Source organism: Macaca nemestrina, chromosome 3 (assembly GCF_043159975.1).
Source record: "Macaca nemestrina isolate mMacNem1 chromosome 3, mMacNem.hap1, whole genome shotgun sequence".
In the NCBI taxonomy this organism is placed as follows: Eukaryota; Metazoa; Chordata; class Mammalia; order Primates; family Cercopithecidae; genus Macaca; species Macaca nemestrina.
This window is the reverse complement of record NC_092127.1, coordinates 86,212,155-86,233,957: the sequence shown is the minus strand read 5'-3', so window position 1 is coordinate 86,233,957 and position 21,803 is coordinate 86,212,155. Positions and strand designations below refer to the sequence as shown.

At 36.2% G+C, this 21,803-nt stretch overlaps 1 protein-coding gene across 12 annotated transcripts in view; it reads right to left on the bottom strand.

The window, feature by feature from the left end:
• Positions 1–2,042: 2,042 nt before the first annotated feature.
• Positions 2,043–21,803, bottom strand: part of LOC105486329 (ubiquitin conjugating enzyme E2 D3) — a 74,808-nt gene continuing 55,047 nt past the window's right edge. For 7 of the 12 annotated variants that reach the window (XM_071093244.1, XM_024794261.2, XM_011749174.2 and 4 more), the window contains 6 exons: positions 17,475–17,538; positions 17,355–17,386; positions 10,275–10,352; positions 9,156–9,261; positions 7,088–7,181; positions 2,043–5,142 (listed from right to left, as the gene is read on the bottom strand). In XM_071093244.1, the coding sequence (XP_070949345.1) occupies positions 5,097–5,142; positions 7,088–7,181; positions 9,156–9,261; positions 10,275–10,352; positions 17,355–17,386; positions 17,475–17,538 (420 nt within the window). In that variant the 3' untranslated portion in view covers positions 2,043–5,096. Of the gene's footprint in view, positions 5,143–6,612; positions 6,663–7,087; positions 7,182–9,155; positions 9,262–10,274; positions 10,353–17,354; positions 17,387–17,474; positions 17,539–21,803 lie in introns of all 12 variants that reach the window. The other 5 variants (XM_011749176.3, XM_011749166.3, XM_071093243.1 and 2 more) reach the window with 2 other exon arrangements.

Below are 21,803 nucleotides of genomic sequence, written 5' to 3'. Positions count from 1 at the left end.
ATAGATAATACTGAATATGTCATGATGTACTCTATAGAGGTGATGCTCTGTTGGCGTTATTATATAGAATGGTCAAGAAATACTACTCTGATAAGGTATTTCAAGAGACCTAGTTAGGGAAAAGGAAGCTGTATGGTATGTGGGGTAAGATCATCCTAGGCAAAGGTAAGAGGAAGAGTAAACATCTTCACACATATTTGCAAGTCTCAGCAGGCCCATGTAACTGAGCTGAGGGAGTTGGAATGGTGGTAAGGGAAGCAAGGAATTGGGGATTAAGCTGAGGCAAGAGTGGGCAAGAAAGTTATCTACAACCTTGTACATTAAATACTTTGTGTTTTTACTCCAAATGAGATGGGAAACCATTAGGTTTGGAGAAAAGCCATGACATCTGATATGGTTTAAAGGGGTTGAGTGTGGGGGACAGATTGCTGCAAGGCAGGAGATCACTCAGGAGGCTATTGCAATAATCCAAATAAGAAATGATACAGCTTTAGATCATGGTGCTAACAGTGAGCATGGTAAATGGGCAGATTCTAAAGGCTGCTGCTAAGTCTGATTGAAGGTGGAATATGAGAAGTCAAAGTTGGTGCCTAGGTTTTAGGCCAGTGCAATTCAATGTTGGTATTTACTGAGCATGGGGTAATAGTATATGTGTATGTTTATGTCTTTGTAGACATATGGCTAGTTTTAGACATTTTAAAAGATGCCCTTTAGACTGTCATGTGGATGAATAGAAGTTATATGGGAGCTCAGGAGAAATAGCTGGAAGGTTAGTAAATGACAGTGGTTAACTGGGCTCCTAAGCCAGTATGGCATGAAAGTTCATTGTTCAGCCTTGACTACAAACTTGATATGGTAAATGAGAAATCAAGTTCTACAGAGGATCAGACAGTAGTACGCAAAAATGTAAATTTCATAAAAACATTTTTTACAATACAGAAAAGAGGGCTCTTAAAAAATCTCATTTATAAATAGCATACAGTTTGGGAAGAGCTAGATATTGACAGTGGGATTTTAACTGAAGCATCCCAAGTAAAAGAACAATTGTCAGAAACATCTTGTATAGCTGAATCATATAAAATTTTTCAAACCTGAGGCCAGAAATGAGCAAGTAGTTATAAGGTAGCACGAAATAATGCAACAGAGTAATAATTTCTAGGGACTTAAGACATTCAGCCAACTTCAATATATTTAAGTCTTTTTGTTAAGATGGTTCCTCCAGTTTTTTTTTCTTGGAGGGGGCACTGTCATGTTTTGAAGCCACTTCCAAATACCTTTTATTTTTCCATTACAATGGGACAGCACGAGAAATCTTAATAGCCACCTTCGGGAACATTTAATATTTGTCAAACACTGCAAACACCCTTAACATGGCATCATTTCCACTTGGAAAAATTGCTTAGTGTCAGGCCACAGAATGGGATCTGGGTTCAGATTTGTTCAGCTAGCTAACACAATACTTAGGTAAATCTTTGCACCTGATTACTTTTAAATACTTGATTGGCTGAATTCTATGCCTGTATGGTTATTCAAATTAGCCAATTGTAAGATGTTAATGTATTTTAATATTCCAAGTGTAAATGTGGAAATCAATGTACTGTATTACAATTCAAAGTACTAGGAAATTATCAGTTATCAGAAATGTAATACTTAAACACATTCTCTATAGCCAAAAACAGCTATAAAAAAATAGCTGTAGAGTCAAAGGATTACTGGTTGTAGTCTGTTACAAGGGAATGCTATGAACAGACTTCTGAAAATGGTTCTCAATCTTCACCATTCATCAGAATCACCTGGAGGGTGTTTTAATATAGGTGACTGGGCTCCCCGCCACAGTTTGATTCAGGACTGGGGTGGGGCCTGATAACTTACATTACAAAGAATTTCCCAAATGATGCTGAGATTGTTATCTCAAGAGACATTTTGAGAATCACCACCTTAATTTCTTCATAAACTGTATAAAATTCAAAATCGAGCTCACACGCAACATTAAGCTCAAGTGTGGATTTCATGTTAGCTGGAATTACTGAGTAAGACCAAAGTGTCTTTAAACACAGACTTTAATGGTAACAATTCCTTTAAGCTCAATTAACTTTAGCTATTACAAGTCTTATGCACATGTCACTATTAGACAATATTTAGTGACTTGCACTGGGTTCCTCATAAAAGACAAATTCACTTAAAAGTGTAATCAACAATCATTAACAGTTTTGTTATGCCAACACAAAACATGGCTAATTTGAGTTACCCCCCCTCCCCACCCAAATCACTAACACAGCATGATCAGTCCCTTTAAGTATACTTCAACTAAGCCATTTCAAAAAAAAATACCAAAAAAAACACCAAAAATAAACAAAAAAAAAGTGAGTGTTTCACTACCCCTGAGACCACTAGTTAACTGTGGTTCATACTTTAAAATGTGAGTACACCCACACAAGAAAGCAAATTAATCAGCTTTAAAAAATCTGATTATCACATTGCAAACTCGCCCAGGAAAAACAAATTGTCACTTAAAATGTAAATTTACCATTAACAGGCCAACTGGACCTTAATTCTTAAGAGTTTACGCATTAAAAGATCTAGGAAATACACATAGTCAAAAATGATTCTAATAGTTGGGTCCTATACATGGCACTAGTAATGTCAAATTATTGGGTGGAGTGGGGGAAAGGGCAAATTCTTAGATTCTTTTGAAGATTTCATTGTACATGATTTCATGTCCAGTATCCATACATTCAAAAATGTTGGTTTTCCAGGTACTTTACTGTTCTTTTAAACCTGGAGAAGCCTCTATGGCTTATTCCCTTAGAAGCAACAAATGAAATGATGTATAAAGCATCAAGTCAAAGATACAGAGAACTGGACACATCCACTAATTGTTACGACAATCAAAGAAGTCATCTCTGTAAATACCTAAGGGTTGTCTAAGGCTATAAAGGTCAATTTGAAAGCCAATTAGGGATCCACTGTGTTCCATAAAAGTGTTTTACACTCACGTTTGGCTTTCAAGAAGTGATATGCCTACTAAAGCTGTTATTTTGAGAGTATATGCATCTCAGAAGTAATTTTGAAAACAGAGCCAAAGAGCAGTTTTTCTTACCTTGCGGAGCAGAATGTAACTAATATTTCTCATTCATAATTTGAATCCAAAAAAGTTATGCAGTATGACATCTACCCTGAAGGAGCCATTTTAAGCAAAAGACAAAATGAAAAAATTCACTCATTGGAAAAACTGCGTAGCTGGTTTTTTTCCCAATGAAATGATTACAGAATTAACAAAGCCAGAACATCTTCAGAAGGCATGCATTTCACTTCCAGTTTAGAGAAGAACCTCAAGTCAATAAATCATGTCCAAACTACATATTAAAATGTTTATAAAAAGTAAGTTTTAACATTTATTTCTAGCTTTCCACATCTGTGTGCAGACAAGGAATAAGATTGCACATAAGTGTAAGCAGTGCAAAAATGTGGAAGTGGAGGAGTCACAGATGTGCTAGAACTTTAAGAAATAAAGCAGTGGACAAAATCAAAATAACCAGGAAACATGTAAAACTATGGGATCAGAATTAGGAAAGGTGAAGAATGGTAATGCCCTTGTTACTACAGAAGTTAAATTAGTGGCACAGATAGCACTTGTCAAACAAAAAACAATCCAATAGCATTGACTTTTATTCATTCATGTTAAGTCACCTGAAATGATATCTGTTGCATTTAAATGCTCATTAATGTAAATGGCTGAACAAATCCATTTCAATGGATACTCAATATCCCACATAGATAAGTCACTTCAACACAGCCTCATGACAACTCCCACACCAAAACAGTACTTTATTTTGCAAATTTTGACCCATTATTACTCCCATGTTATGTTTTTTTTTTTTTCAGCTGTCAAGTGTACAAGGTGAAGAGAAATTTCAGTTAGACAGGGGCTGCACCTGGAAAATAAATTTCTTAAACTCCATAAACACATTTCAAAACTGCTGGGTCCCAGAAGTCCATCTATGAACTCTAGGGCTGCCAGTATCATGTGCAGCACATTAAAGCTACACTATCCAAATAGCTTATTAATTCTGCATAAATCAGGTCAAGCAATGTGTCAACCTGTAACAGACTGTGCACTTTAACTGAACATGGCAAAATATCCACTCTTTCGAACTTTACATCATCATTTGATGTCAAACAATGAAGCAAATCCCAACAGTATATACAAAAAACAGCTTTGCATTTACAAAAGATTGTTTCCCATACTGATTAATCCAGGCAGCTAACTCATTGGTTTATGCAACTTTATTGAAGAAAAATAAATCAATTACTAGCAGAGCTATTAGTTGATCACTCATCCATTGACAACTTGCATCATTTACTCAGTGCTATATTAAACAGTGTATTGGAAGATAGATTAACTAATAGCTCCAAGCCTCCTAACAATTTAAATGAAAATTACAAAATGTTTGAGACCCTATTTTGGAATACAAAGGGTGTTTGACTTCCAATTTCCATTCTCTGTAGAACAAGAACAGGTCATTCCTTTATTGACATGCATAAAATACATCACATTTTCTGTTCTGCTGATGCTATAAATTCAATACCAATTCTCCAGCCACATCAGTTATGAGCATAAAGTATATCATGTAACCTCAAATCTCTAACAGTGGAAGGCTTAAACAAGAATGGATGCTGCTAGAATAATGCTGTATCCTTTGATGTGACAACTGAGCATCCATCTCCCTCCCCCTCAGATGATTTCTTCAGCATGTTAGAGCAGTGAGGAATGGTTTTAGTCTCATAACCAAGTTAGAGTGAAGACATTGGCCACATAATACACATGCTCCATTTTTTTTTTTTTAATTCTGAGTCTTGGGCAACTGTTCTCTTGTAACTACTTTACAGTTTCTAAAAGCAGTTATTGTCCAAAGCTGGAAGAACTTAAGTCTTCTCAGATGAGCATGTGAATGAATGGAGGGAGGTAAACAAAAAATAAAATTAAAAAAGATGAGGTCTGACAGGGGAGCAGCCGGATAAGAAAATCAAAAAAGGAACAGTAATTTAAAGTTTATTCCAGCTATAATGCAGGTTATTCTGACTTTAAGGTAGCATCACATGGCATACTTCTGAGTCCATTCCCGAGATATTCTGTTGTACCTGTAAATAAAGATGTTATTTTTAAAAGTTAAAATAAAGTGAAAGAATTCCTAATACTTTAAATGGAAAGGAAAGATTTCCATTTTATCATCTTCAGACCCATCATGAAGTCATCTCTAATGACTATGATTAGAATAAAAGCCAACAAGGGAGAAATAGCATTGGTACTCAAAGCAATGTGGGAAATGAGAGCCTGATGCTCTGAAAGCAGTATTTTAATACAACTAAGAAAGCAGCACTGAAAATTGGGAGGCTGACAAAAATCAAAAGACCCTTTCTCTCTACTACCGAGCTCATGCTCTAATTTTAACATGAAAAAATTTTTACAGTTCATTATGGACAAATGTTAAAATAGTATACACATTGTATCTATCCACAGAAATTTCCACCAAAGCCAGAACCAGGCTTTTAGTAAAACAATTTTATTTGAATCCTGGAGTTTGAGAAATTACTTTCTCCTGGATATTGTAAGAATAAATGGCTTTGGGACTTAGGTAGAGGCAGAAGGGGAAGATGACACTGGGCAGAATGACAAAGGGCAGTAATTTCCAAAATGGGTGTGTGAGTGGTTGTGCTCATCAGAATCATGTGTTACTTTTAATAAGTGTGGTAACTGAGGCTAATAAGCACCACCGAGACCTGTTGAGTACAACAAGGGCATCTTTGTTTAAAAAGATCAACAGGTAATTCACACACAAGCAAGGTTATTACTCAGGAAGACTACTAACATTGATAAATACTATCAGCTTCCCACTGGATTATATTCATGCCACAGACTACTTACCCCAACAAAAAATAGTGATAACCTTAAGAAATGAATATATATATATATATATATATATGCACAGGAAAATTTTTATATTTATAGTTTAAATATTAGCTAGCTTTATTTCAAACCAAGAACCAAAATGGTCCAAAAACTTTCCTAAACTTTTAAAAACGTTATCTACCAATTCATTGTCATCTCCTAAGGATACTCTCTCAAAAAGCCAGCAGTTTAAAACAAAGGCTTTATTTAGCATACAGGGAGCCACAAAGTACAGTTGACGCTAATGCATGCTTGTCAGTAATGAACACTTAGTTTAGATGCTTAGGCTTAAAAGTGTTTTTCCCTTATATACTATCTCCTGGCAAAATTTGAACTAAACCACCACATTCTGTATAGGATTGGTACAAAGTCTTAAGCTAGAATTTAAACACCATGGTAGTTTGAAAGAAAAAGATACTACATAAATTCCCATTTCTTACTAGTGCTATATAACTGCTTTGCCATGCAATACTTTCAAGCAATAACGACTACCAGATATTTACTTTCACGTTAAACAGAGATCAAGCAGTTAAATGTACAGTTTTCAGAAGACTACCACATCTGTTACCTTTTGTTAGTTAATACAGTGCCTTAACGCATGCAGCACTCAAGTGCTGGCAGTACCATGAATAAGCGCACCATAAGAGTGCAGATCCTCTTACCCTACAACATAGCGTATTTCTCTGTCCACTCTCTTGCTAACCTATTGTACCTAATTGAACAAGTACACTTAGCATTAATTATAACATATGAAAGTTATAATGGTTAAGTTGAACATAAATATTATTCAAATATTTGAGAAATTTAGACCAAATTTTTACAACAGTACTAACATTTTTTGGAAAAACATGCTTAGGGTAAAGAAAAATTTGCTTTCTTTCCCAAAATTTGAGAAATAAAGTGATACTGTAACACGCTAGGAAAAAAAAAAAAAAAGAAAAAACACTTTAGAGGGGAGCATTCACTGTCACGTAAACTAAAGCCTAGTTTTTTTCAAAAACCACATTTTAATAACTTTCTGCATATTTTAACTGTTATCTTACTAAATATCAAGTCTTCTTGCCATTGTCACAAGCAAAGTATAAGCCTAACTCATTAAGTAAAACCACTTTTATAATAACTTTTAAACATACTTACTTATCTCTGTCTGTTTTATAGATCCGTGCAATCTCTGGCACTAGGGGGTCATCTGGGTTTGGATCACATAGCAGTGAACAAATGGATAAAAGAACTGCAAGAAAACAAAAATGTCTGTTACCCAGTTTCAGGAGTTTGGATAAATAAATCTTTCTAAACGGTGTATTACAAACCTCAATCCTCAAAAGACTTATTAGTTTGTATCTCTATCTCAATGAGACATAGTTTTACAAAGATTTTGTTTCATAGACGACAAGCTCCTGGTAAGCAAGAAGTGCTAAAAACAAGGTTTTGTGGCATCAGATTCACTGCTGACTAGCCATAAAAATAGTTTAAGATAGGCAACTGATGCCATATTTATATGTATATATTTTAAATAGGCATAAATGATATTAGAACTTAAGGAGTTTGTTGATACTCTGTGTGGGTGGGTGTGGGGGGACTTTAGCAAGAATATGCAGGTAACACTCATGCCACATTCACAGCTGTTAGGAATGACGAAAAATCCATTCTTTGCCATTGTCTTGGGAATTTCTGAGAAAAACCTTCAAGTACTCCACTAAATGTTTTGTCTCCTTGAACTTGTAAGCAAGAAACTATATTCCCAAGAGTACTAGTTAAATACAACAATGCCAAAATCTCTTTAGTACTAAGTGAGTCACCAGCTCTAGTTCTTACCTTAACCAGTTCAACATACTGATGTATAAGATGTCAAGCATTAAGGAATATAGACTGCATTCACTTTGAGTGCCTGTTAGTGCCAGTCACCATATATGGTGCTGTTATAAAATGTTAAGATATAAACGCTTGAAATGGTTCTGACCGATTTTTTTTAAAAAAAGCAATAGTATAAAAAAGACAACACTGTCACATAAATATTTACTGACTATAGCAAATTTAATTTCAAACCCAGATACAGCAGAACAAATATAAAATTATCTAACATAGGAGACCTGGCTATATAATAACTCACAGAAAAAAGGTAGCTTCAGTTGTGAATGACTGCTAGTTTAATAAGTTAGCAAAGTATGGCTGCCAAAAAAGCAAGTTGTTTTAATGACAAAACAATACCAATTCAATCTGCCTTTACAGAAACAGTTTTCAGTGTTACAGTACATTCCCAGCAGTAGAAAAACTTGGAAGCTGATATTCAGGTACGGAACATGGTTTGAAAAGAAATTGGAAAGCATCCAAGAGGGTGAAAAACAGGTTTAAAATTTTAAAAACACTTGAATTATGGCAGCATCTGCCCAAGTTGTTTCTTTTTCTCCCTTAAATGATTCTACTCAATAAAGTTTGGGAAATGCTGCTGCTACAGAGTAGTCCCTCCATGAGATTCAAGTGCAGTATATAAGCAGATTAAACTTTTATACAATGCTTTGCCTTTTGAAAAAGCTGTTTTGTACTTACTGAACTCATAAAATCATAAAACAATTAATGGTGAAATACTATTAATTATTACAACTCCACCTAGGATATTCATGCAAAGACTGGACAGCCTGTTACATATAACGGATGCCTATTAAAAGTAGGAGACCAGAATTGATCTACAGATCTAAGATTATACAACTTTAGACTGTCATTAGGTAGAAACAACCTATCATGGTTACATAACACATTACTAAAGATTTGTGTAAAAATTAACCCAGGAAAGCAAAATCAGATTTTTTCCTAGAGTGGAAACCTCAGGATTCAAAAGCTCTATTAAGTTTAGGTATATTATACCATTCTTGGTAAAAAGGCAACAAGTTAGTGTGAGACGTCCAAGTGGTTTGGGATTGAAAAATACAGAAGTCAATTAAAACAAATTTTGCTATTATAAGATGAGATGAAGGTAACTCATTAGGCAAATAATGCCTACCCACCCCAATTTGAATTTTAACAACTTCTTACAAAGTATCTTTAATCACCACCACCTAGAACAAAAATGATAAAAATAACTTTATTGCTTCCCCATCTCTTACCAAAAAGCTGGCATAATAAAAATACTCAGATAAGTAGATCTAAGAATGAAATTTTATTAGAAAATGAGAACAATTTAAGACTATTTCACTAGAAGTATTTTTACCTTTAGAAATTGTTAAAGCAGGCGACCACTGTGATCTTAGAATATCGAGACAAATGCTGCCATTACTGTTAATATTTGGATGATAAATTCTTGTTGTAAATGCAACCTAAAACAAAAACTTTTAAGTATTTTATTCAAATAAAAACAAACATCTTTTAAAGCAAAACTTAAAATAATCAAGTCACAATGTTAAAAATGTCATCCATTAGCATACAAGTTCTAAATATCATAGAAACTGGTTTTTACAATCTGACCATAACCCCCCTGCCTCCTCTCTTTAAAATAGAAACCTGAACTTTTGGATAAAAATTTCATTACTCATGTGATGTAAAGTTCTAAAGGCTACTTTGGCCCTACCACGTCATGAATCAAAGGGCAATTTAAATGTATTTAACACATTCATTTAAAACAGCCCTAACTTTTGGACGTAACCAAAATTTGTAGACCATCTCATTTAAAGTTTCATTTAGTTACACAGGTACGCATGAGTCTTCATTTCCACCGTACATAAAACAGAAACTTGAATCACAAAAATGGAAACCATCACAAATTGCACCTGTAACGTTACTAAAGACTGTTACAGTGACATGTTTATGACCTTTGTATATTACCTTCTCTAATTACTCATACAGGTTGAATTTATGTTAATGACTGAAAGTCAAGGATAATATGCTTTTAATACTTATAAACCAATCAACTCAGTGCACTAAGCAACTCCAAGTTTTCATAAATTTATACTTACGTATACAAAACTATAAGCATAATAAGCATATGTTGTAACAATACATGCAAATATAAATTGAAGTTGGACATTTGATGCCTACAAGACGACAAAAGCCCAAAATCAGAATCTGTGTAACAATAATACAGATGAGGGAGGAGCTTCCACATGGTCTGAATCTTGCAACATTAAGGAAAAGGCAAACCTTATCCCTATTTACAAAGTTCAAACTGAGGTCTAGCTCTTTAAACCAAAGTTTAAGAGTCAGCATCTATACCTCAGTGCCTCAATTCAACATATATATTCAGCCTAGGCAGAACCCTATCGTCCAAGAATGCTCTATTCCTTTGAAATAAACCATAAATCTATACTAACAGATTGTGAGGGAAAATACTTGCCTTAGGTGGTTTGAAGGGGTAGTCTGTAGGAAAATGAATTGTCAAAAAGAATACACCGCCTTGATATGGGCTGTCATTCTGTAAAAAGAAAAGTATGCTTAACTGAAATTTAAAATATTATTGCTAAATATTCTGTAACGTTTGTTTCCAAGCATTTCTCTAATAATGAACCAAAATCACTTATTTACACTGTAATAAACAGTCCATGAAAATTCAGTCTATAGTAATAGAAAAAAAAAAAAACACTTAAAACTTACACAGGTCACCAAAATGATTTTTTAAAAAGTTATCAAGAAACACAAGTATTCTAGATCTCAATTCTCAGAGGAAAAAGTACACATAGCAATAAAGCCTGCATCATCACCTTTCAGAATAATCTGTAAATAAAATTTTACATGTGTAGATTATTTCTTCCAATAGTCAAATGTGTACAAATGGCTTTACAACAGTCCATTCTGCCCACTGGCAAACCAAATGTAAGCTATCCCAGGTAACTAACACACACCTTCAAGAGGAGAACAGAGAAAAGCCTAAGCTTCTCATTTTTCATCAATACCAGAAAATACATTGTCTCTATTTTATGCATGAGAAAAATGAGGCTTAAAGAACTTAGTCTAGTGTACAAATGGTAAATGATAGAACCAAGATTCAAACACAATTCTTTTGAAGACCACTTAATGACCAGATACTGACCTACTTGGGAATTTGAAGCTAAAATGTGGAATGCCTAACTGCCTCTGAGTATGCAAAGAACCAATCCAAAGACATGTTTTAAAACTTACATGAACTGGGTTTTTACCAACACTCACTCCCCTCTATTAGAAAGGCTTTGTATATACAGCTATATGAGCCTTTCACTATGCCCATCCTGGATGTCAAGCACATAAAAAATAGGCCTGACACTAACACAGCTCATCTAATTCCTACCCTTCTGTAAAATAATTAAACATTAATTCAATTAATCTAACCCCTTGCTATACACTGTATATGTGTAAGGGATCCAAAGAGCATTTTTTTTAATCTTTATGAGCTTAAACTCTGATAGACATGTAAAGTAACTGCAATGAAATATTATAGGTATCATGAAATATGAACAAGGGACATGTGGAGCTCAAAGAAGAAAGGTCAATTAATTAATGAAGAATCAGGTTCAAAGAAATACACAACTAGTAAATGGAAGAGCTTTTGTTTGTTTGTCTGAGACGGAGTCTCACTCTGTCGCCCAGGTTTAAGTGCAGTGGCACAATCTCGGCTCACTGAAACCTCTGCCTCCTGGGTTCAAGCAACTCTCCTACCTTAGTCTCCCTAGTAGCTGGGATTACAGGCATGCATCACCACACCCAGCTAATTTTTGTCTTTTTAGTAGAGACTCGGTTTCAACGTGTTGACCAGGCTGGTCTTGTGGCCTCCTGATCTTGTGATCCACCTGTCTCGGCCTCCCAAAATGTGGAGATTATAGGCATGAGCCACCATGCCCAGCCAGAGCTTCTATTTAAATTGAGTCCTCCTCCAACTCCCAAGTTTTCCCTTCTTTTTCTTGGTGGGGGTGGAGGGGGGGAATGGGAACGGGACGGGGGACAAACGAGACACAGATTATTGTCTTGCTGTGTTTGTGTTGCCCAAGCTTGAGTAAAATGGCACAACCTCAGCTCACTGCAAGCTCCGCCTCCCAGGTTCAAGAGACTCTTCTGCCTCAGCCACCTCGGTAGCTTGGATTACAGGTGCACCAACATGCCCAGCTAATGTTTTTATTTTTAGTAGAGATGCGGTTTCACCATGTTGGCTGAACTCTAACCCCTGACCCCAGGTGATCTGCCTGCCTCAGCCTCCCAAAGTGCTGGGATTACAGGTATAAGCCACCGTGCCCAGCCCCTTTTCATATTTTCTGTAAAATATGGAACTAGAAAACCACTCCAGTCACTTAGAATGTGACCTGAGTTTATTAGATTAACGTATCTTTGTTAAATACAGTTATATTAACTTTGAATAGATGCTTCAAATAGCATATAGTTTCACCTGATCTGATACTATACAAGACAGTTTTTTTCTGTGTAAAATTAACAACTTAAGGGAATCTCAAAGTTTTTTTTTTTTTTTGAGACAGGGTCTTGCTCTGTCGCCCAGGCTGGAGTGCAGTGGCACAATCTTGGCTCACTGCAATCCTCTGCCTCCTGGGATCAGGTGATTCTCCCACCTCAGCCTCCTGAGTAGCTGGAACTACAGGAGTGAGCCAGCACAATCAGCTAATTGTTTTTGTCTTTTTAGTAGAGATGGAATTTTTTTTGTCTTTTTAGTTGAGGATGGTCTCAAACTGCTGAGCTCCAGTGATCCACCCAGCTTGGCCTCCCAAAGTTTTGGGATTACAGTTGTGAGCCACCACCCCTGGCCCCAAACACTGAAGTTTTAATAACCCAATTCCAGAAGTTCTTTGTAAGCTTTCATTTCAATTTTCATAAAATCAAATGCTGTCTACGATGCTTCTGAAATAAAGGCAATCTGCTGATGGGATTTAGGCAAAGCCAAATTTCATTTTGTTTGTTCAAAGAAAGAACTTTATAAAGAAGGCAAAATATTTCAATGTTACAATTTAACACTAAAGTTCTGCCATACCAAAGAGGAAGAACTACAAGGTTCAGAGATAATGAAACTAGGCCATATAAAAAAATGAGACCCTATGATATTTAAATTCTATTATGGATCAGCAGCAAACTACACCAAAAGAAACAAAACCCCGAAGAATAAGGAACACCGTGATCAGCAAATCGACTAAAATCTTACAAGTCCAGAATTTATATTAGATTTCTTCAGAAACCTTCTACCTGTTTTGCTCTCATCAGGGCAAAGTTGCTTCCTCACAGTGCCTCAGCTCTTCCGTGGCAATAAAATGTTGGTATTCTTTTTTTTTTTTTTTCTAAAGTGGTGCTGTCGCCCAGGCTGGAGTGTAGTGGCGTGATCTTGGTTCACTGCAACCTCCACCTCCCAGGTTCAAGTAAATTCACAGGCCTCAGCCTCCAAAGAAGCTGGGATTACAGGCATGCACCACTACACCCAGCTAAAAATGTTGGTATTCTTATAGGTTGATTTTCCACTCTAACTGCTGACCCATAACAATTTGAGTTGCAAAATACATCTCTGGTGCAGTTATTCACTCCAGGGCATATATTCAAATGCCTACTAGTATTTCTACTTGGATATCTCATCTCATGTGTCCAAAACAAACTCCTTGTCTCCTCAATTCCTTTTTTCCTGTTTATTAATAGCAAGCCATAACTGAAAGCCACAAACCAGGATCTCATCATCGACTTCTTCCTCTCTCATCTCATCAGAGTCAAGATAGTTATCAAATAAGATCTTTAAAATTTCTTGACCTTGCCTCTCCTTTATGCCACTGTCACTACTATCTTAGTTCACGATGTCATCTTCAGCCTAGATTATGGCAATAGCTTACTAATGATTATCCCTCCATCCTAATGATAAAGTGGTCTTTTAAAAATGTTTCTCCCCTGCTAGAAATCTACCATAGTTTTTAAGATATAACTCCAACTCCTAAGTACATACGGTGCTTTATGATCTGGGTGCCCATCAATCTAGTTTCATCTTGTTTCTTCTATAGAACATGCTCTCTACTACACATAAAATATTACAGGGATAACACATCTTTTCCTCTCCCCTACTTGGAATATTCTTCCTTATAATATAGCCCTTCCTTTGTCTTATCTGCTCCCTACCCTTCTTTTATACCTCTTTAAGCACATAGTTACCATTACCCACCCATACATCTAACATTTACTTATATTTCTCTTTTATTAGACTACAAAGCTCCTGAATGAGTAAGGTAAAGATGGAAAAAGTCTTCAGGTATCAGTAACCTATGTGGGAAATGACATAATACACTTGAAATGAAAGTTGAAAAAATAACCCTTATGGACCAAATAAAATAGTATCTATAGGCCAATTATTTTAATTCAGATAGTTTTTCTGGTTGATTATGCTCAGGCTGCCAAAGGTTACATTTTTCAGCTACTTTCACATTTTTCGCAGGTACTCTCTTCTACATCTCTGTCATAGATTAGGTGGAAGTTATTGTTCTCTAAATCTATCTTTTTCTGCCAACTGCATTTCCAATAAAAAAAAAATTAAGCAAGTAAATATCAGAGGCAATAGGTAAAGAAGTCAAAGTCTTCTAATTGCATCAATTCTTGTTGGAAACTAACCATAACATAGTAATGTCTAACTGCATCAATTCTTGTTGGAAACTAACCGTAACATAGTACCCCCGGCTCCCACCCCAAAAAAACCATACACACAAAAAACTAGCAATGTTGTCATTTCTTTCAAAGGTTTAGTTTTTAGTCAATAGTTGTGCTTCCGAAGTAGTTTACCTTCAGAAAGAATAAGCCAGTACATTTGATTATTAAAACCAAGCAATTTTGCTATATAACTAAAAGATCTAAAGGATTTCCCAACAATTCACTAAAACCAAAGTTACTCTATTGAAACTTAAAATTAGATGATATATTCACTAGAAAGTAGGAATCTTCAGTTCTGTGGCACTGGCACCACTTTAAGGGACCTAAGTAGTAGTTCAAAGCAAAAGTGACGTTGTTAACTGTCTAGTTCTCCCACTAAATCTGTGATTTACGGGTTGCTTTGGGTCTCAATTGCTTGCTACACAGAGTAACCACACTCACAAAATAAGCTACTATTTATCTTATACAGTGACGCTTTGTCACAAAGAAGTATTCAGAAGCCAAAAGAACAAAATGAGTCGTTTCATTGGTGCATTCCACCGTAAGCATATAGTTAACTATTTAAAGCTGGCATCTAAATTATGTGCTTACTTATGTACAAGACAATACCCATACTTTGGGTGGATTTTTATAACCTTTGACTCCTTCTTGAAATTACCCAGCCAACAGTGAGAACTAACCTTTTTAACTGAAAACATATTTCAGCGAGTACTGCTACCAAAGTAAAACCCAGTAGTTGCGGTTGATCACGTTAATATTTAAATAGTTCTGAAAATCACATGCTTCTGTTTGTAAAAGCAGAAAGCTGCTAGTCATTATATTAAAAGAATTCAGCAAGGAACAGCCATCATCTGATATATTTAAAAAATGAAAAAAGGTAAATGTTTTCTGAAAATAAAAGCAAATTAAACTGCTAAAAAAAATCTGTCAGAATAAGCAACATCATTCTCTAAAAAAATTACTACCATACACTCATTTTTCATGTTTCCTTTTGATTGTCTATAGGTATGCTCCTTGCCTTTTGGGAAAAACTAGTGTGTTGTTCAAAACAACAAAGTCTAAACTGTCAAGTAGAAAAACCAACTAGTTTTAAGGAGTTGGTTTATTCTGCACACCATCCAATTACAAGTCTTAATTACCAACGCTTCTGTGCTTTCTAAGTATTGACAGTTTTTACAATCAAACTATCAACTACCCCCTGAATCAAAGATGAGCTTTATTTTAAGGCATTTTATTGAATTCTTTGAAAATTGGTAATCCAAAATGGGAAAATTCTAGAGGTTGCAAAAGCAACTGTTTTACAAAACACTAGGTAGATAACATGGAATTGACCTAGTAGGCATTGTGGTAAACACATATCCCATCTAAAAAAGGGAGGCAGCTGTCATTCCATCCCAAGTCATTACTGCTTATGGAATGTGGGCCTACTCAGAAGGCTTTTATTTGAAGACTGCCAACTTTCAAAAACACTGTGTGGGCCAAACTGGGTAAGTCGACATTTAACTGCGTGTATTAAAATTACACAATTTTGCTACCAAATTAGATAAAAGTACTTTTAAAACAAAATAATATTTATAACAGTAAAAGTCGTCCTCTAATAACGAAACGTACAATCCCAGCTTTGTAGTTTATTAAAACGATCCAGGACATTTAAGTATTAAACTTAGTATTTGTACCCCTGCCATGTCTTACTTTGATTTAGTTTCTCTCCCTTTAGGGCACTAACATTTCAATTACTCTAAATTAATCCTCCCTGCTATGATTTCCCATTAATTTCTCCTACTCAGCACTTCATTCACCAGTCACTTATTTTCCATCTTATCACACTTCGGCACTTGTTTAGATATCTGTCTCCTCTAGTACAGTGTAAGTTCCCTATAAGATTGACAGGGATGTCTGTTATGTTCATTTGTATCCTTATTACCTGGCACACAGTATGTACTCACATTTGAGACAGAAAAATGACTAAAGTTAGAATCAGAATTACTAAATAATGTTGATTCAACCCATCTACTAACTCTAAGAGCATTTATTCCTTTAGAATTATAAATATTACTGACCACTGTCTCATCTAGTACATTATTGCTCTTTATGTTACTTATAAAACCACCAAAAAGGGAAGAAAATTTTCAGTAAGATACACAAGTAACTTAGAAAACAAATCTTTAAGCTCCTTACCAAGTTTAAAAAAAAAAAAAAAAAAAAGTTAAGTATTTGTGTAAGATACAGTCTTACCCCAGGATGTTTTAGTGCGCTCTAATTCTCTGAAATTCTTAGATGGTATCCATAATTCTGAATATTCAATTATCCAGCACATAGTTGCTTATCTACCCAGGATAGAAAGGAATTTTGCTATATTCAAAATATCACTTTCTGCCTAAATATATTCAAATTTTGCATAAAGTGAAATTCTATAAAGAATCAAATATCAAAATACAATTAAGCTACATTATTGGCAGCTACAGTAATAGACTCTCTGAGTAACACAACTCATGGCAGGATCAGAACCAGTAACTTTGTCTCTATAAATAACAGGAAGTTCCACGACAATGCTTTACACAGTGCTATGAAGAAAAACTGAACTGAGATATAGAGATGTTTGGTAAGTCACAGAGATGGCTATACTCTAGAATGTGAACACAGGGATAGACACAAAGTACACGTAACCAATGACTAACTCATTATGTTGCTTCTTTCAAATGCAGTACAACTATGGAATATCCAAAATAGAATTAACTATATGATAAACCTACAGACCAAGTTAAAAATTACAACCAAATCAATGCTGGATTTTCACTTAAAACTAAATTTATAAATTATTAATACTTACAGGTCCCATAATTGTGGCTTGCCAATGAAACACTAGAAAAAGAAAAAAAATCTCTGATTATCTAAAAATGCACAAGCTTAAAAAAAATTAGGCATAAAAATCAACTTGAAAGTTACTTACTATCATCCCCAACTGGACCTGCAGAACATTGTGCTGGAGGGTCACGGGCCAAATCACTAAGTTCCTATACCAAGACAGAAAATGGGTGAGTCATAGAAGCTTAATTTAAGAAAACATAAGCGAGTCCATTGCTTTCAGCCACTTTCACCCTATTTTTAAAGGCACACTCCATCACAATTCACATAAATAATATAGTTCATTAGGAGAGAGAAAACATGCCTGAACATATGCTGAGACAATCATCTTTAAAGCTAGAGTTCATAAAAATATGTATGCACACACATTGATACGAAATTTTTTATTTGCATAAACAAAAGCCGACCTCTTATAAACCAAAATAGCTATAATTAGATATTATCACAGTTTAAGAGCTTAGACCAGGGAGAGCTCAACATTCATGTTATTTGTTGAACTTCCAAGACCACTTTCAGAGGCCCTCAACTGTCTTAAATTCTTTGTTCTAATGAGAACACTTGGACACAGGAAGGGGAACACCACACACCGGGGCCTGTTGTGGCGTGGGGGGAAGGGGGAGGGAAAGCACTAGGAGATATACCTAATGTAAATGACAAGTTAATGGGTGCAGCACACCATCATGGCACAGGTATATACATGTAACAAACCTTCACATTGTGCACATGTACCCTAGAACTTAAATTAAAAAAAATTCTTTGTTCTTCCTGAACCATCCTTCCTCCCCAATCCACTAACTCTATTTTCCACCTGAAAACCAAAAACACTCTCATGGGGCTAAGTACCCTTCTTGTTTTCTAATCTCCTTATTCTCTCAACTCTTTTTTTTTTTTTTTTTTTTAACTCAACATCCTTTTATTTTTTTTGAGAGGGAGTCTCGCTCTGTCGCTCAGGCTCGAGTGCAGTGGCGCAATCTCAGCTCACTGCAAGCTCTGCCTCCCGGGTTCACGCCATTCTCCTGCCTCAGCCTCTGGAGTAGCTAGGACTACAGGTGCCCGCCACCACGCCTGGCTAATTTTTTTTGTATTTTTAGTAGAGACGGGGTTTCACCATGTTAGCCAGGATGGTCTCGATCTCCTGACCTCGTGATCCGCCCGCCTCTGCCTCCCAAAGTGCTGGGATTACAGGCGTGAGCCACCACGCCCCGCTCAACATCAATTTTTAACTATTGAAATTCTTTTTTTTTTTTTCAGATGGAGTCTTGCTCTCACCCAGGCTGGAGTACAGTGGCGCCATCTCAGCTCACTGCAAGCTCCGCCTCCCAAGTTCATGCCATTCTCCTGCCTCAGTTTTCCAAGTAGCTGGGACTACAGGCGCCCGCCACCACACTCAGCTAATTTTTTATATTTTTAGTAGAGATGGGATTTCACCATCTTAGCCAGGATGGTCTCAATCTCCTGACCTCATGATTGAAATTCTGACCCTGAGAGCATACTTCTGTAAGTAGAAAGATGTTTGCTCTTAACATACAGTCTGCACAATTCCACATGAACGATTTATTTCCAACAAGTATGTAGTTCACCATTCCATGACTTGTGCATAACAATATGAATTATCTACTATGAAAATATAGTTTATTAGAATATTTTTAAGATGGTACAGCTCCATCTTACCAATGATATAGCCAATGTCTAATAATCAAAAGTTAAAAAAAGACAATAAATAGAACCAATGTTAATATACTACTGCCTTCAACATTTTCAAACTAACAGTTTCTCTTTAGTCTATGGCATAAGTCAGTAAGGGCTACCCCCCCTTAAGTCTAGGGACTACTATATCTTTCTCATATAAACATGGAAATAACAATGAAGGGTAAGGTTTAGGATTCCATCTGAACAGCAGAAAACCACTAGGTACATGACTCATGCCTGTAATCCTAATACCTTGGGAGGCAAAGACAGGGATCACTTGAGCCCAGAAGTTTGACACAAGAGAGAACAACAAAGAGAGACCCCCCTCTCTTCAAAAACGTTAGCTAGGCATAGTGGTGCACGTCTGGGGTCCTAGCTACTCAGAAGACTGAGGTGGGAGGATCACTTGAGCCCAAGAGATCAAGGCTGCAGTGAGCTGTGATCATGTCACTGCACTCCAGTCTGGGCAACAGAGCTGTCTGAGACAAAAACACAAAACCCTGTCCCAGAAACAAAATACAAGACCAATAAAGCAAGGCTGGGCGCAGTGCACTTTGGGAGGCTAAGGAGGGCGGATCACCTAAGGTCAGGGGTTCAAGACCAGTGTGGCTAACATGGTAAAATCCCGTCTCTACTAACACCACAAAACTTAGCCAGGCATAGGGGCGCACGCCAGTAATCCCAGCTACTCGGGAGGCTGACGCAGGAGAATCACTTGAATCTGGGAGGTAGAGGCTGCAGATCGCACCACTGCACTACTCCAGCCTAGGGGAAAGAGTGAGACCTTGTCTCAAAAACAGTAACAACAACAAAAAACCCAGAAAAGCTGAATGTACTCATAAACAAAAGACCAAGTACTAGAAAGCAGAAGAAAAGATGCCTAAATAAAAAAGATATGATAGAGAAGCTAAATAAAAAAGAAAGATGTGAGAGGATAGCTTGAGCGCAGGAGTTCGAGACCAGCTTGGATAACATAGGGAGACCCCATTCTCCATAAAAAGAAAAAAAAATTACAATACAGAACAATCTGGCCACTATCAACTGTCTACCACAATATCAAGGCATCCATAACTGCAGGAATTTAAAAATGGAAAAAGATTTCCAAAGTGGGTACATGCACTTTCTTTCAACTGTGATCTTTTGCCTCCCTGTGCAAAGTCAAGGACACAAAATGCAGAGTTTTCAGTATAAGCTCTCTCAGAAGGGTGCAGGGAATGGGAAGAAGAGCTAAACACCTTAATTTAACAAGGCATAGTGGCATGTGCCTGTAGTCCCAGCTACTCAGAAGGCTGAGGCAGGATTAAGCCCAGGTGTTTCAGGCTTCTGTGTGTTAAATGATCATGCTGGTGGATAGCCACTGCACTCTAGCTTGGACAATGTTTAATGCCTATTTTATACCAGTTTCAGATGATTTACTTTCATTCACTACATGGAATTTAAACACTTTGATAAATTTATGTTAGGGTCCCACTGTGGCACTGACTTGCTTGGGGGAAATAAATGAGTCCTCTAAATTTTGTTCATTTTGTTATATCTATTGGAAATCTTTAAACTAGGCTCTCAACAAACTGAGGGGTCAGAACAAAAAACAGCTCAGCTTTCGAGGCTTTTAGAAAATTAGAATCACTGAATACATAGCTTGAAAATCAGATAATGCTGACATCTTTCCCTACAACACTGAGGAACTGAACAAATCAATCAATGTATGCTCCAACAGCACACAAGCCTGTATCTGTGCTTTAAATATTTCAATTTGTGGGAAAGCTCTTTCAACGGAGCTATTTTTATTGGGTAAGTTTGTATTCTGTACCAGAATGGAATAAAATTGAAATTTTGAGAAACACTGAAAAAGAAAAGACTACATAAAGTGTTTTTGTCTTGTTAAAAAAGAACTGAGACTTAGCCCCATTTAACAGGATTTGCTCTAAGCTTTTAAGACACCTTAGTTCCCATAGGGTATTTTGCCATTTAAAAAATTATAGTATTGTAGACTAGAGTCAATGGGGGTTACTAATTTAAACCTTATTAACCTCAAAAGTGCTCCTTTTGACAAGATTAAAATAAGACTATTAGAGATATCAGCAAAACAGCATTGAGAGACAGGGCTAGGAAACTAGAGTACACAAATATGGACTAAGAATAATTACACTACCTTTAAAAATGTTAAGATGATCAACACAAAGTTTTAACTGCTCTAATGTGTCTTTTTTAAAAATTAAGTTTTGATTAAAACTGTTTAGTAAGTCCACCAATCCTCCCCCCTTTAAAAAAGAGATGGGAATCTCACTATGTTGCCCAGGCTGGAATACAGTGGCTATTCCCAGGTGCAATCACAATCATAAGGCACCACAGCCCAGAACTCCTGGGCTCAAGGGATCCTCCTGCCTCAGCCTCTTAAGTAGCTGGAGTTGCAGGTACGCATCACTACGTACAGCAATTTGTTGAACAATAAATGCACATTTTTTTTAAACTGTAAAATGCAACAATGAATTTTGCTGATTGATTCCATGTAGGAAGAAAAGGTAATGCTAAGATTTTTGGCCTGAGCAAAGCATGAGGTAGGCATTAAGTAAAATGGTCAACTTACAGCTGAAGTCTGTGGGCAGATGTAGAGATAAAGCAAGTAAAGTAAGATAATGTAAGTAAAGACTCAATTAGAAAAGTATATATACAAGTTGAGAACAGGCTGAGAACAAATACAAATTATCATTAATAAACAGATGAT